Raw genomic sequence first — 16,169 nt, 5'->3', positions numbered from 1 at the left:
TTTCCCTACTTTTATGATCGATAAAACACTGCAAAAAAACAATCTCAATGCGGTTGCGTGCACAACTGCATCGGGAGTCTTTTTGTCTGGTGTTGCTATGTACAGATACTCTTTCTTTCTTTCTTTAAACGCCACACAAAAGGAATCTTGGGATACAACCTTGTATACTGTCTCATAAAGATGGTGTCTTTGTGTTGCTTGATCAGTGCACCCAAATGCACAGGTATACTTAGAAAACACTGAGGGGGGGGGGGGAGAATCATACGTATATACAGAGATGCCTAGTCTGCTTTTTTGCACTTTTATCAATGCACCCAAATGCATGTGCACATTGTGCAAAAATATGTATACGTACAATCACACGAAGATCCCTCCCTTGCCTTTGGGCCCACATGCACAGCACAGAAAGGGGGTTTAGAATGAACAGGTTCAGCCTGTGCGTGGGCTTGCCTTGCATGTTCTGAGACTCTTGCAAGAAGCAGCCCTTTTTCCTTGCTCCGAATTTCCTAGCCTCTGTGTGCTTATCTGGCCTCGTCGTCTCGTTTGCATCAGCTATGCATATAGTTAAATAGGTTACTTCCCTGCTCCAGGCGTCCCTGCCTTTCCTTATTTTCCTAGTCAAATTGACCTACTTTGAGGTCAGTTCTGCTAGCTGTAATAATAAGCCGGCACCTCTGGGGGAGAAACGGGGGGAGCAAGGAGGGCTGGGCCGGGTGGCTTTGCTCATCTCCCCAGCAGCGTATAGGTCCTCTGGTCAGCTCTGAGCACATTTGCTAATAGCTTCAAATCTGAGGCGTCTCACGGCAGCATTTGCCCGGGCAGTTCGGAGGCCTCCCCTCGAGGTGACTGGGCCCAATCAGATACCAAGTCGGCAAGTAAATTGGAATGTGGTTCAGAAAGATCCCTGCTCCCCTTTGTCAGAAAGGATTAAAGAGCAAAGCTCATTTGGGAGCCAGCATGCATTTCCCAGACACCGTCTGCCTCTGCTAAGGCATTTATTTCTCAGCTGAGTCCCTAATTCAATATCTCTAAGAAAGCTGCACTGGCAGTTTTAAAAATACGAAGGCATCTGGTGTCGTTCCCTGTAGATGGGCAGAAATACCCCCACGAAACCCGTTGTGGATTACACCCCGCAAAGGCCCTAATAGTCAAAGTTAGTGGAGACATTGCCCAGGTATCAGGATGGCCAAGCCAGGTAGGGAAGCCGGCCCCAGTTGTAGGGTTGCCAGATCTGTTAGAAACACCAGTGGGGGAGGATGCAGGGGTGTTCTGGGAGCAGGAAGTGACATCGTGTGATGCAATGTTCCCTCTAAGCTGTGGGGTGTTGTGAGCAAAAATTCTACTTTGTGAGCTACTGGCATTAAAGTTCTGAGTGAGCGATTTGGCTGCTGCATCAATTAGTTTGCTCTGGAGCCATCCCTCCTGAGCTAAGACCAAAATGTGTGAGCCGGAGGCTAAAAAACTGTGAGCTAGCTCACACTAACTCAGCTTAGAGGGAACACTGGTGATGTGCCTATTTCACCTGGAAGTGATGTAGGCACTTCAGTGACATTGGGGGTGACATTCTGGTTTGGGGGCAAAAGTCTATGGTAAAATCAGCCTCGAGCCATAGTTTTACCCAAAAGCCAGAGCATCCCCCCTCCCCCGCAACATCACTGACGTGCCTACATCACTTCTGGGAAACATAGGCACGTTGCGTTTATTTCCGGCAACATTGCTGTTTTGCGGGGAGGATTTCCTCCTGACAGCTGGCTGGTGGCAGGCAGGGGCCCGCAAAACCAAGGGATCCCCCGCCCCCTATTGGGGAATGGCAACCCTGGGACCTGTGGAACCCCCCAGAATTACAGCTCATCTCCAGACTACAGAGATCAGCTCCCCTGGAGAGAATGGATGATTTGGAGGATGGGCTCTATGGCATTAAATCCCATTGAGGTCCCAAGTCCTCCCCAGGCACTGTGCCCAAATCTCCAGGAGTTTCCCAACCTTGAGCTGGCAGCCCTACCCCTCACCGGTAGCCCGGAGGAACCGGCAACCCTAAGCCGAGGTGGTGGGGGCTACAGTGCAGAAGCAGAGGTCATGCTCACCAGCTGATGCCCAGTGGTCAGTGGCTGCTGGAGCTGGTTTCAAGAGACAGGTAGAGTCCCACTAGGGTCTGGGAAAACTGGATTCCATTTCCCACCCTGACATGAGGCTCACTGAGCGACCTGGGGGCAAGTTGCTCTTCTCTCAGCCTCGCCTACCTCCCAAGGCTGTTGTGAAGATAACATGTGGGAAGGGACAACCGGATTTGTCACTAGGGTTGCCAGCTCTCAGCAAGGAGAAAGACCTGGAGATTTTGGAAGGGCAGCCTGGGAAGGGGAGGGCAGGAACCCCAATGGGCTTCGATGCCATAGAGTCCAACCTTCACAGCAACCCTGTTCCCCAGAGGGAACTGATCACTCTCTTCTCAAGGTTAGTTGTAATAGTGGGAGATCTCCAGGGTTCACCTGGAAGTTGGCAGCCATGCTTGTTGCCAGCCTTTTCTGTCTGTCCCACTGCCTCCTTTGCTGTGTCGCAGCAAGGGTTGCCAAAGCTCAATTCCCTAAATCCAGTTGGCTTGATTTTCATAGTACGAAAGCTGCATGTTAATCGGGTGCATCACTCACTGTTGCAGTCATCCAGTTGCTTTGTGGGGGAAAGATCAGAAGGAAACACCTTCTTTGACAGTCTGTAGGCTCACGTTAATGTGCTGATGCTTCTTTTCAGTCAACAGGAAAGCTTCTTGGTGAAAAGATGCCGCAAAAGTGTCAATCCTGGTTGTACATACCCTCATTGGCTAGAATCATGGGAGGCGGGAGCAGTCTTGTTTGTCAAGAAATGATTGGGCGGGACGCTACCTGCATATTTTTGCTTTCAGTCCCTGGGTCCAAAAGGACTAGACAGTAGTGTTGCCAAACTCCATGTGGTGGCTGGAGATCTCCCACTATTACCACAGATCTCCAGGCAACGGAGATCAAGTCACCTGGAGAAAATGGCCGCTTTGGAAGGTGGTCTCATGGCATTTTACCCCACTGAAGTCCCTCCCCTCCTCAAACCCCACCCTCCTCAAGCTCCACCCCCAAAATCTCCAGGTATTTCCCAACCCAGAGCTGGCAACCATGCTAGAGAGAGTTCTCCACTCTCCCCAGCCTCTTCACAGATCTATAGTGTCCGAAGAAGAGGTTGTTAAAATAGATCAGATTTGTAGTTTAGCTATGCTTTAAAGGGTGCTTTCCTCCTCTTCCCCCCATTAGGTATTGTTAAGTCGGTTACTTAACAAAGAGTCAGAGAGTGATTTCAGCAAAAGATCAGCTTTATGCAGCAACTCGTAACTCAACACAAAAAAAGATCAACATGAATCGCCAGAACAGCTTTTGCACTGAAGTTATTCTGCTTTTAAACTCTCCCGGCTAATGTAGCCACGCCTGAGGTTGCAGGGATAAAGTCCAATCACAATAGTTCCCACTCTTGGAACTAGCTGTTGATGATTGGTTGGCTCTTCCTGGGCTACCAATTACAAGTGAGGGATTAGGATCCTAGCCCAGGATGAAAGCTTCACATGGTGATTCAATGAGTGAGTTCACATACATACATTGTCAGATTGAATACACCACAGGTATAAAACAGAATATGAGAGAGTACAAAATCTGGGCAGTGACTAGTGATGGGCAAGTCCTCAGATCCTCATACTTCCCAGTGGTAGAGTTATCTGTTCAGCCCGCAGAAGGTCCCAGGTTCAATCCCCAGCATCTCCAGTTAAAAGAATCAAACAGCAGATGCTGTGAAAGACATCTGCCTGTGACGTCTGCCTGCGAGCCACTGCCAGTCTGAATAGACACTACTGACCTTGATGGATTGATGTTCTGGTTCAATATAAGGCAGTTATGTGTGTTCATGTGGAAATCTGTTCTCTGCCCCCCCCTTGAGTTTTATGGAATTTCCTGGAAGAAAAAAGGTCGACAGGGTGGGAGGGAGGAGTGTCCATTTGTGGAAGTCTGCCTCATTCCAAAGGGGGTGGTGGTGGAAGAACCCTTAACCTTAATTGGCAGGGGTTATCAGCAGCAAAAAGGAGTTGCGGTGGCTCAAGTGGTTAAGACGCTGAACTGCAGGCTGTGGAAGGTCGGTAGTTCAGCAGTTCGAGACCCGAGTTGCCGCATGACGGAGTGAGTTCCCGTCTCTAGTTCCAGCTCCTGCCAGCCTAGCAGTTCGAAAGTAAGAAATTGCAAGTAGATAAATAGGTACCACTTCAGTGGGAAGGTAACAGCGTTCCGTGCACCTTGGTGTTTAGTCATGCCGGCCACATGACCACGGAAATGTCTTCGGACAGCGCTGGCTCTTTGGTTTTGAAACGGAGATGAGCACCGCAACCCTAGAGTCGGATTCGACTGGCTTTCAAGCAAGGGAACCTTTGCCTTTACCTTTACTATCAGCAGTAAAAAGCACTTAGGGACCAGAGAGCCAGTTTGGTGTAGCGGTTAGGAGCGCCGACTCTAACCTGGGAGAACCGGATTTGATTTCCCACTCCTCCACATGCAGCTCCTGGTGTGACCTCGGGTCAGTTATAAGTTCTCTCAGAGCTGTTCTCTCAAGGGCAGTTCTTGGGGGAGCTCTCTCAGCCCCACCTATCTCACAGGGTGTCTGTTGTGGGAAGGGGAAGGGAAAGGAGATTGTAAACCACTCTGAGACTCCTTTGGCTAGTGAAGGGCAGGGTATAAATCCAACCTCTTCTCTTCTTCTTCTCCTTAAATGGAATTTTAAATATATATATATTTATTTATATCCCCGCCTTTCTCCCCAATGGAGACCAGAAGCAGCTTACATCATTTTCCTCTCCTCCATTTTATCCTCAGAACAACCCTGTGAGGTAGGTCAGGCTGAGAGTGAGCAGTTGGCCCATGGTCACCCAGCAAGCTTCCATGGCACAAGTGGGGATTCGAACCTGGGTTCCCCAGATCCTAGTCTGACACTTTAACCACCACACCACACTGGCTCTTGCACCTGGTAGCATCAATTTTTTTTTTCCTGGGGATTGTAATTTCTTCCCACCTCCCATGTACCTTCGCATCCTTATCATGCCTGTCCAGGGCTTCCCCAGCTTGGTCAAGGGCTTCTTGTTTACTTAAACAGCTCCATGGCACAAAGGTGATGCAAGAAGATCAGAGATCAGCTCCCTCTTCTTCTTGGATTTAAAGGGGGGGGGGGAGAATCTGAGGCCGAAATCCTTCTCGGAACACAAACCTCTGTGTTCTTCTCGCACACATGGGCATACCACTTAACACCCGTAATTTCCCCTTAATTATAAAAGCCCATATTTAAAATTCAAATTTGATTACGCTAGATAAATAAATACATGCATAAAATATAGCTCACGCCCGATGGTTTGATTGAGGGCAATGTTTCCCAGATACTTGAGAATGATAATTAAATTTGAAAGCACAGGTATAATTAGTGGGGGGATAATAAAGCTTCCTCTCTCAGGAATAGGAGTCGTTTCCTCTCCCATCCGTCATCTATATGGTGTGGGTACACACACACACACACACACACACAAACACACACAGATGGGAAATTACAAATTTTAGCTGGGTTCAAAGAAGGGGTCCAAGTCACTAGTAACAACTGGAGCAGAAACCCTTTTATTTATTTTATTTTATCTGTTGGATTTATGAATCGCCCAATCCCTGTGAGCACAAGGCTCTGGGCAATGTACAGCAGTTAAAAACAATGTTAAAATCAATAAAAAGATTTTCTTGATTGGCCATGAATAAGGAAAGCATCTATTCTTAAGAAAGTTCAAGATGCTGACACTGTTACATCATTCATCTTTGGGACTTATCACAAGTTTTACATCACAAGAAGGCAGTAACATGTAACCAATCACTGCATGCCTACAGGGCCGGCCCCAGCTTATTTTGCACCCTAGGTGAGGATCCCTTCTGACGCCCCCCCCGCCCCCGTGCAATGTTCCCTCTAAGCTGTGAAGTCTTGCGAGCAAAAATTCTACTTTGTGAGCTATTGGCATTAAGGTTGTGAGCGAGTGATTTGGCTACTGTGTAAATCAGGTTGCCCTGGAGCCCTCCTTCCTGAGCCAAGACAAAAATGTGTGAGCCGGAGGCTAAAAAACTGTGAGCTGGCTCACACTAACTCAGCTTAGAGGGAACACTGCCCCCGTGCGCCCACCAATTTTCAAAAATAAATGCATTTTAGGAAGAATGAAAAACACAAATAATCAAGAAACTCTCAGAGTACGGGGGCGGGTGCAGTTTGGCACCCCTAAGGGCCGGCCTGCTCTAGGCGATCGCCTAGTTTGCCTAGTGAGTGAGCTGGCCCTGCATGCCTACTCAACACTGTACTAACTCTAAACCAATAGAAAAGCAATCTGTACTTTCTTCTTAATCTTAGCATACTTTTAAGAATAGTACTACCTTATCTGTGGTACGCTACAAGTGCAACAGGAACAGCTGACTACTATAGTTTAAGGAAACAGGATCTGTGTTAAAGGTTAGTTTAGGTTAGTTTGTCCTATGAGGCGAGGGATGCTGACTTTTGGAGACTTCAGCTAAAAGCACAGGTAATAGTGCCGGCTCATCACTGGGTCAAACATTCCCCTCAGTTCTTTACTTGACCTTCACTGACATGGCTATGCTATGGCTCATTCACATTTCATCTTTCCCCCCACCCCCTTCGATATAGACATATACACATGCACAGGGGTCGTTTTGTAGAAAAAGAGCTAGGGGAACTCATTAGCATAACTCATTAGCATATGCCACACACCCTGACATCAGGAACCCGGCGGTGGACCTGCACAGCCGGCGGGAGTGCGAGGAAGCCCCGCCAAGGCCCTCCCTGGTCCCAGGCAGGCAGGGGTGGGGAGAGGCGGGGAGGAAGCAACTTACCCTCCCTCTTCTCCTGCCTCCTCCTGGCTGAATGAGGGCTGGAAGCAGGGCGGCCGGAAGCAGGGGGCGGGGCTTCATCGAGTTCCCTGCCCCCCGCACCTCACCCGGGGGAACTGCGATCCCCCGCGATCCCCCCCAAAATGACCTCTGCACATGCATCTGTCCTGATGTTGGAGCAACCCTCATTAAAGGGGCAACGCTTTGCGAGGGAATGAAATCTTATTTATTTATTTAGGGAATGTCTGGGCCATCTCTTGAGAGAGCCGCTCAAGCCCGCCAGTGAGCAGAAACAGTATCACAAAAACAGTGACAGTAATGAACATTATTAACAGCATGAAAAGCAATCCACTCGAAACAAGCCAAGGGCATAAAAACAGTGTAAAGGAGTGAGGAGCAACCTAAAACCAGGGGTCATTTCCTGCAGGAGCGCACAGGAGCAGAGCTCCAGCATTAAAGAGCCCAGGGGACGGGCACTTGCAACAAGCCCCACCCCCTGCTCCCAGAAGCCCTCAGTCAGAGCAAGAAGCAGCCAGGTAAGCTGCAGAGCTCCTCCCCCCCGGGCCCCCCAGTCCAAAACAGTCCAGTGGCACCTTTAAGACCAAGTTTTATTCAGGTACAAGCTCTCCCTCCTCTGCGAGGACAGATCTGCACGTGTCTCCCCCCATAGCTAGCAATCCAAAACAGTCCAGTGGAGCCTGAGCAGTGGGTGTTGCCTTCTGACACACTTCCGGTGATGTCAGGGGGTGTGGCATATGCTAATATGTTATGCTAATGAGCTCCTGCACCTCTTTTTCTATGAAATGACCCCTGCCTAAAACATATGACCGAAACAACTTTCAGGGTAGAAGCAGGCTATGAAACCCCTTTTAAAAAAGATTTCAAACCCTTAATAAAGGAGGTGGGAAGCGCGTGTTTTGGCCTGGCATGTAAATGACAGGCAGATACTAGGTGAGCCTCGATTGGGAGGGCATCGGGTTGCCAGCTCCAGGATGGGAAATTCCAGGAGATTTAGGGGCAGTGTCTGGTATGACAGAGTCTGGGGTGGGGAAGGAACTCAGTACAATCACAGAATCGCAGAGGTGGAAGGGACCATAAAGGTAAAAATTCCCTTGCTCGAAAGCCAGTCGAGTCTGACTCAAGGGTTGCGGTGCTCATCTCCGTTTCAAAGCCAAAGAGCCAGCGCTGTCCAAAGATGTTTTCGTGGTCATGTGGCCGGCATGACTAAACACCAAGGTGCACGGAACTCTGTTCCCTTCCCACTGAAGTGGTATTTCTCGCTTTCGAACTGCTAGGTTGGCAGGAGCTGGAACTAGAGATGGGAGCTCACTCCGTCATGCGGCACCCGGGTCTCGAACTGCTGAACTACTGACCTTCCACAGCCTGCAGTTCAGCATCTTAACCACTTGAGCCACTGCAGCTCATACAGGCCATCTATTCCAACCCCTTGCTCAATGCAGGATTAGAGATGTAATGCCATAGAGTCCACCAATGCTCCCTTTCAGCTCTGGAGTCTTGGGAGCAAAAATTCTGCTTTTTGAGGTACTGACTTTAAAGTTGTGAGCAAGTGATTTGGCTACTGCATACCTCAGTTTGCTCTGGAGCCCTCCTTCCAGAGCTGAGACAAAAATGTGTGAGCCGGAGGAGAAAAAACTGTGAGCTAGCTCACACTAACTCAGCTTAGAGGGAACACTGGAGTCTACCATCTGAAGCTGCCATTGTCTCCAGGGAAACTGATCTCGCCCATCTGGACTAATTCTGGGAAGACTGCAGGCCCCACGTGGAGGTCAGCACTTCATCCAAAGGCAAGGTGCCCAAACTGAAAATGCCGTCTCACCTCTGAAGGTGAGAGAACAGAGGACTGGACTTGAGAGGTAGATCTTAGCTGGAAGGCCAGACAGCACAGCAGGAGGCAGTCTTTCGAGTTTCCCAGTCTCAAGCCACTGAGGGCCTTAAATGTAAGAACCAGCACTTTTAATTGTGCCTGGAAACAGAAGGGAGCCAGGGCAGACTTTCCGGCACTGTGGTGGTGGTGGAGCTCCCGTATCCAGCCTCCCAACACCAGTCTGGCTGTCACATTTTGGAGTTTCTGGACAGTTTTCAAAAGTAACTCAGGAAAAACACAAAAAAGAAGCTGTCCTACGCAAATCCCGGGGAAGAACGGTGGTCTCATAAGCACTCGAGACCCCAAAACCCTCCCTCAATGCCCACAATGGGGCTGGAGGAATCCGGAAGAGAAGGGATTTGGGGAATGGACTGGCACGGACCACGTTCAAATCCTGAATAAGGGTAGGAGGGCCCTGTTTGAAAGAGCGAGACAGGTGGCGGGTCCCAGCCTTACCCCTGAGATGTGCAGACGCCAGGAATGACGGCGTTGGCCCCGTCGTACAGACAGGAAGTGGGAATTCCCTTACACCCCCAGCTCCAGGATAGAAGCACTGGGTATACAGGAAGGTGGGACTAAAGAGGGGGAAGCACCACGAGATAGGAGATCACGGCGATGGACAGGTGGAATAGCCTATAGGTTTATTAATCACGAAAAGAGATATAAAAGAGAGGAAGCTGAAGAGTGCCAGAGAGGAAATCAGAACCGATCTCCCAGACAACACAGAGAGAGGAGGCAAAGACGGTCAGTCTGAGGAGGTCGTCTGGGGTGTGACGCAACCCCCAGCACTTCCAAATCTGAGGCGCTCATTTACTCTATAGAACGTCAACACGGCTACTGGGTTTTCAGAACCTGGGGACGACCTGGAGCGTGACAGAAGCATTGCCAGCCATAGCCAAAGGGACAAATTGAGGGGTGGGGCATGACACTAGCACACATCACTTCCTGTGCGAAACTGGAAGTGATGTCATGCCGTCAGGGCAATGATCTAGGGCAATTCATCCAAAACTCTTTAAGACAAAGCATACAGTGTCACCCTGCTGTCATGACATCATTCTGGTTTTGAACCGGAAGTGATCTCACGAGCTGGCACAGGGTTGCCAGCTCTGGGTGGGGAAATACCTGAAGATTTTGGGGGCAGAGCATGGGGAGGGCGGGGTTTGGGGCATAATGCCATAGAGTCCAACTTCCAAAGTAGCCATTCTCTCCAGGTAAACTGATTTATGTCACCTGGAGAGCCAGTTTGGTGTAGTGGTTAAGTCTGCGGACTCTAATCTGGGAGAACCAGGTTTGATTCCCCACTCCTCCACTTGCACCTGCTGATGTGACCTTGGGTCAGTCGCAAGCTCTGGCACAGCTGTCCTTGAAAAAGAGCAGTTTGTGTCAGAGTTCTCTCAGCCCCACCCACCTCACAGGGTGTCTGTTGTGGGGAGGGGAAGGGAAAGGAGTTTGTAAGCCGCTCTGAGACCCCTCTGGGTAGTGAAGGGTGAGGTATAAATCCAATCTCTTCTTCTTCTTCTTCTTCTTCTTCTTCTTCTTCTTCTTCTTCTTCTTCTTCTTCTTCTTCTTCTTCTTCTTCTTCTTCTTCTTCAGAGCAAGAGATCTCCAGCCACCACCTGGAGGTTGGCAACCCTAAGGGGAGGGACCTCAGCAGGGTATTTCAAGGGTCCGCCTTTCAAAGCAGCTGTTTTCTCCCAGGGAACTGACCTCTGTCATCTGGAGATCAGTTGTCATAGTGGGAGATCTCCAGGCCTCACCTGGAAGTTACAAAAACTGAGGGTCACAGTATTAGGAAGATATGCAAAAGTATATATCATTGTGTGTAATAGATAGCAGCATATTTTCTAGGGTCCCATCAGTTACCTGAGAGAACTTGAGGGATGTGCTATCCTATTATTATTATTATTATTATTATTATTATTATTATTATTATTACTATTACTATTACATTCGGTTTCTATACCGCTCAGACCCGAAGGTCTCAGAGCGGTTTACAGATATGTTGCAAGTGCAAGTTAATTCCCTAGACTATGGCCACATATGTTACAGGGGGTGGGGCTACCTACCGGCACCCAAGTGGTGGGTTAGCTGTTCCATGGCTCTCTTCCTCTTCCTAGATAGGTTATTATGTCTGCCACAAGGGTTCTGATGGGACCCGAGGAAATATCCTGCTATCTTAAGAGTTTTTGTGCTCACAAAGAGGAATTATTGTGCCTTATGTCCTTTATATACATCACAGTCCTTGAGAAAGATTGTACTCAAGATGGGTAAATTACTAGAGTCCCATGAGACTAGTGATTGCGATACTGACAAGTGATGTCTGAATATTTGTACAGAATGTAAACCCGCACTTTGATGTTTTGTTTGGGTGAAACTTATTTTTGATAATATTTGATACCAATATTTATATAACAGTATAGAAAAATAAAAAATAAAAAGAACAAAATTGATTTACCTTGAACATACATCTGTTATGCACAGTGCTATATACTTTTGCATATCTCACCGGGAAGTTGGCAACCTTAGGCATGACAACACCACATCCCCTGATTTCCCCCATCTCTCCCCACCTCCGGCTTTTGAAATGCACATGAAGAATGGGAGTAATTGCCGGGATGCCCCCTTTCATTAAGGCCCTATTGGCTGTCCTTTGGCTATTGCACTTTCAACCTCTCTCCTCCTCTCTTCCTTCCAGTTGCGTGCAAAGTGGGAACACCAGGAGAAACAGCCACCAGCGCAAGATCAACCAGCAGGAGGAGAGTTGTCAGAATCTGACGGACTTCACTCCGGCCCGAGTGCCCAGTAACCTGGACATATTCACGGCCTACAACGAAACGCTGCAGTGCTCCCATGAGTGTGTGCGGACGCCCGTGCCAGTCTATACCGAGGAGACGATACTTCCTCCAGGGGATTATAAGACATCCTTCAATGGGAATAGGTAAGGGACTAGAAGCTTGGTCTCTCCGGCCGAATCCTTTTTGTGCTGATCGGGTTTTGTCGCTGACACGGAGAATGAGCTCTGTTTATACAGCTGTCTCCCCCCCCCCCCCCGGGAACATTTTCTGCAGCTTCCCCCAATCATTGTGTTTGCTTGTACAAGAGTGTGCAAAATCCAAGGAGCAGGGGAAGGCGTGTGTACTATCTGAAGTTTACTGATTGCTACCAATGTTCCCTCTAAGCTGAGTGAGTGTGAGCCAGCTCACAGTTTTTTAGCCTCCGGCTCACACATTTTTGTCTCGGCTCAGGAAGGAGGGCTCCGGAACACACTAATTTATGCAGTAGCCAAATCACCTGCTCACAACTTTAACGCCAGTAGCTCACCAAGTAGAATTTTTGCTCACAGGACTCTACAGCTTAGAGGGAACATTGCTACCCCATATCTTTAGTGCCATGGCAAGGCTGAAAGTCACCGTGGCCATCTCTGGTGACATCCTGTCATTGTGTAGATACACAGGCGTTACGGTTCTCAGCATGCATGATCATCTTGTTGTATGTGTGTTTGTGGGTTATGTGGAAAGAGTCAAGGGATCTTCCCCGTCCCTCCCCCTCCCTGGGTTTGCCACTGTTTGGCGAATGCTTGGGCAATTGGGGTGGCCAACCTCCAGGTAGGTTCTTGAGATCTCCCAGAATTACAACTGAACTCCAGTCCCCATGGAAAGAATGCTTGCTTTGGAGGGTAGTCTCGATGACATTGTACCCTGCTGCGGTCCCTTCCCTCCAAAACCCCGCCCTTCCCAGGCTCCACCCCCAAATCTCCAGAAATTTGCTAACCTGGAATTGGCAACCCCAAGAAAATGTCCTTCTAGCCGCTCCACTGCAACAGAATTTCCAAAAGACAAGGCAGGTCTTCAGACTAGGGTTGCCATTCCCCCGGTAGGGCCAGGGGATCCCCCTGATTTCAGGGGCCCCAATCCACCGCTGTCCAGCTGGCTGGTGGGGGAAGCCCCAGTCTGAAGAAGTCCCCTCCCAGTGCTGCCAGCACCGGCATGATGACATCACCCAGAAGTGATGTCGTTGCATTTCCGACATTGAGGGTGATGCTCTAGGTTTTGGGCAAAACTCTATGGTTCTGAGGCCCAAAAAACCATAGAGTTTTGCCCAAAACCTAGAGTTTCACCCCCAGCATCGGAAATGCAATGATGTCACTTCCGGGCTTTGTGTGCGCACCAGAAGAACACAAGGAATGATTGGGAGTCCCTCTGCCAGCAGCCAAGTAGGACCTACTTCAAACAGAAGTAGGAGCCGTTGTGTGTGCGATGAGAGAAATCCAGACCACCGTTGAGGGATCCCAGGAGTGATCCAGCAAGAAGAAGACAGGCCTCCTCCCCTCCCCTCCCCTCCCCTCCCATCTCATGTAACTCAGACGTCTGGCAAACATGAGGTGTCTGGCTTTCTATGTGATGGTAGAGCAGTGGTAATGATGGGCAACCACCACGTGGGTCACACCCATTTCTTCCTGCAAAACTTGCCACGGCATGAGGAGGAACTATCACCTTGCTTAAATCTGCATGGAGGATTCACCAATGACCTCTTTCTTTACTTGCTGAAGAGCTCTGGGGCCACCTGATTACCTCCCACTCTACCCGTCTACATCTCACTCTAGAAGTTTGGTCCAGCGAGTCTAACTAAGCCCGGTTTTGCAATTTGTTCAGTGCGAGAAGGGAGTGTATGTAACAAACCAAACAAAACCAACAAATCCTGAGTCCTACCTGGCTTGTAATTGCATCATACGCTGTGTAGGGAGGGCCGGAGAGACACCTGTGTGAGATTTTGAGCCACGGAGCTGTCTATCTGTCATCTGTATGGCCAACGTGTCCTATGAACAGGCTGCTTCTTGATCAAGTTGCTTTTGTTCACCATGAAATATCAGTCTGCTTCTGAAGGGCCAATTTGCATGCGGCTCTGAGGTTTTTGTCAGTGTTGTACGTTTGTGTGTGTGTGTTTAAATCATGGTCCCCCAAGTTCAGGACAGCTGGTACTCCAGGGGGCTACCAGATCCTCTCTGGAACTCCCCCCTTACCCAGATTTCGGGTCCCTCGGTTCAGCCTTATGGTGGAGATCCCATGGGTTCTTTTCTACTAAGCACTACTGATTGGTCATGCCAAGAACCAGTCAGGAAGCCTTCCTTCTTTCGGTTTACTAGCTTCCCCACGTCTGTCCCTGAGCACCCTCCATTCTTTTAGGTCCCGTTTACATGCTGACTTTGCAGCATGGTTTCCACAGCTCTGATGGTAACACTATAAGGTTGCCAACTTCCAGGTGGAGCCTGGGGATCAGCAAAGGACGGCTGATCTCCAGACAACACAGGTCAGTTCCCCTGGAGACAATGACTGCTATGGAGGGGCCCTGCTGAGGCCCTTCCCCTCCCCAACCCCTGCCCTCCCCGGGGTCCACCCTGAAATCTCCAGGAATTTCCCGGCCTGGAGCTGGCAACCCTAGGTGACAATCAGATCTCATTGATAAAGTCTGACGTTCTAAGTAACGTGGATTCCCTGATTCCTACATTGCCATGCAAGATTAGCCAACACGATCCAAAACGTGACATTACTGATAGGGAAGTCACAACCGTGCCACAAATGTAGTGAGCATTTTGGCACGAGACTGCCTGTCCCCAGGTAGGGTGAGAGTTAAGAGTCATGACTTATTGCTAGTTAAGTTTGCATGCTTTGGGACTGCCGAGACCATTTTTGGCCCTGGGTTCGAGGCGGCTCTATTCTGCAAAATTTGGGAAGACCTGGACAATTCTCACTGATGAGCAGTGCAGCGATTTTTCAACCAGACATGCCTGCATGCAAGGCAAAACAAACAGAACAAGCAAAAAAATCATGATCCAAACCAAACCTAGTATCCCAACTTTTATTTTTGGCCCAAACTTTGGAACAAATCTGCCGGAGGGGAAAAAAGGACACTGATTCTGCAGGATCCCCTCTCCGCCTCCAAAGCACACACACAAAATGACCGGGTTGGTAAACCATTCAAAAACTACAGTCTCTGGAAATCTGTCAGGGGTTGCTATTGGCTGCTGGCTAGGTGCCATGCTGGACGGGCTTCCTGGCAGGCAGAGAATTGGCCAGGATTTTCAAACCATTTCATTGAATGTCCGTACTTGTGACCTTTGACCATGAGCCCCAGCCAACCAATGTCGGGGTACCAAGTGGGGGTGGCGATTTGAAAGACACGTGTTCAGTGTGTGTCCCCGTCCTTTCCGTGAACCATTGGCGTTGCTGTTTTTCCATGTTTGCTCCTCTCTCCGTATTGTTCCTTGGCAGGTGCGCATTGGCTGGACAGGGTTCATTGCTGATTTCTTTTAATTATGATTTTTGTCTTAAGGTGATGCTTTGCTGGGGATTATTGGTCTCCGCACAGTCCTCCCTGATTAGATCCCCAACAGAATTAACCTCTTTGGCTGAGGAAACCGCAGGGTACAGCCTGCTGGCTAGGGTTGCCATCCTCCAGGTGAGGCCTGGCGATCTCCCAGGATTTCAGTTGATCTCCAGACTACAGAGATCAGTTCCCCTGGAGAAAATGGTAGCTTTGGAGGGTGGATTCTATGGCCTTACACTCCAACGGGGTCCCTCCAGTCCCTAAACCCCACCTTTCCCTGGCTCCACACCCAAAATCTCCAGATATTTTCCCATTCAGAGCTGACAACTTGATGTTTGGCCGCAAATCCATTGACACTACAGTTCCCAGCTCTGGGTTTGGAAATATCTGGAGATTTGAGGGTGGAGACTAGAGCTGCCGGGTCTTACCTGGCTGCTGGTGGGGGTGCTTGTGCATTTTCCAGGCACGTCATGCAGGTGACGTGGGTAGCATTTTTGGGGGAAAGCTCTATGGTTACCATAGAGTTTTAACACAAATGCTAGAGTGCCCCTACACAATGTGCCCAGTGTGATGACATCATCTCTGGGTGACATCTGGGCACGTCGGGTGCGCCAGGGCTCTTCGGGGCAGGGCTCCTCTTGCTGGCCAGCTGACCATTGGTAGATTGGGGCCCCTGAAAGCACGGGGACCCCCGCCCCCATTGGGGGGATCGCAACCCTAGTGGAGACTGGGAGAGTGGGGTTGAAGAAGGAGAGGGACATTGGTAGGGGAAAATACCATACAGTCTACCTTTCAAAGCAGCAGTTTTTCTCCAGGAGAAGTGGAATAAATGTTTTAAACAAACGAACAAACAAATAAGCAATCTATGTAGTCTGGGGATCAGCTGTAATTCCAGATCTCCCCACCGCCCACCTCGAGGTGGGAAACCCAAACTGGCACCCTGGAGTGTCTCTCATGCATTCTATGCCGGGGTCTCCAGACCCAACAAGAGGAAAAGTTGGAGCCAATGAGAAATAAAATCCCTCCCTCCCTCCCTCCCTCCCTCC

The 16,169-nt window shown here is 49.4% G+C and overlaps 1 protein-coding gene across 1 annotated transcript in view; it reads left to right on the top strand.

Moving 5' to 3' along the window:
* Positions 1 to 16,169, top strand: part of AJAP1 (adherens junctions associated protein 1) — a 94,797-nt gene that overhangs the window by 78,177 nt on the left and 451 nt on the right. Inside the window, exon 3 of the mRNA XM_015424120.1 lies at positions 11,495 to 11,737. Within this exon, the coding sequence (XP_015279606.1) occupies positions 11,495 to 11,737 (243 nt within the window). The remainder of the gene's footprint in view (positions 1 to 11,494; positions 11,738 to 16,169) is intronic.

This window comes from Gekko japonicus, unplaced genomic scaffold (genome assembly GCF_001447785.1).
Source record: "Gekko japonicus isolate JY-2015 unplaced genomic scaffold, Gekko_japonicus_V1.1 scaffold997, whole genome shotgun sequence".
NCBI classification, from domain to species: Eukaryota; Metazoa; Chordata; class Lepidosauria; order Squamata; family Gekkonidae; genus Gekko; species Gekko japonicus.
The sequence above is the reverse complement of the archived record's forward strand: the minus strand, read 5'-3'. Positions and strand labels throughout refer to the sequence as shown.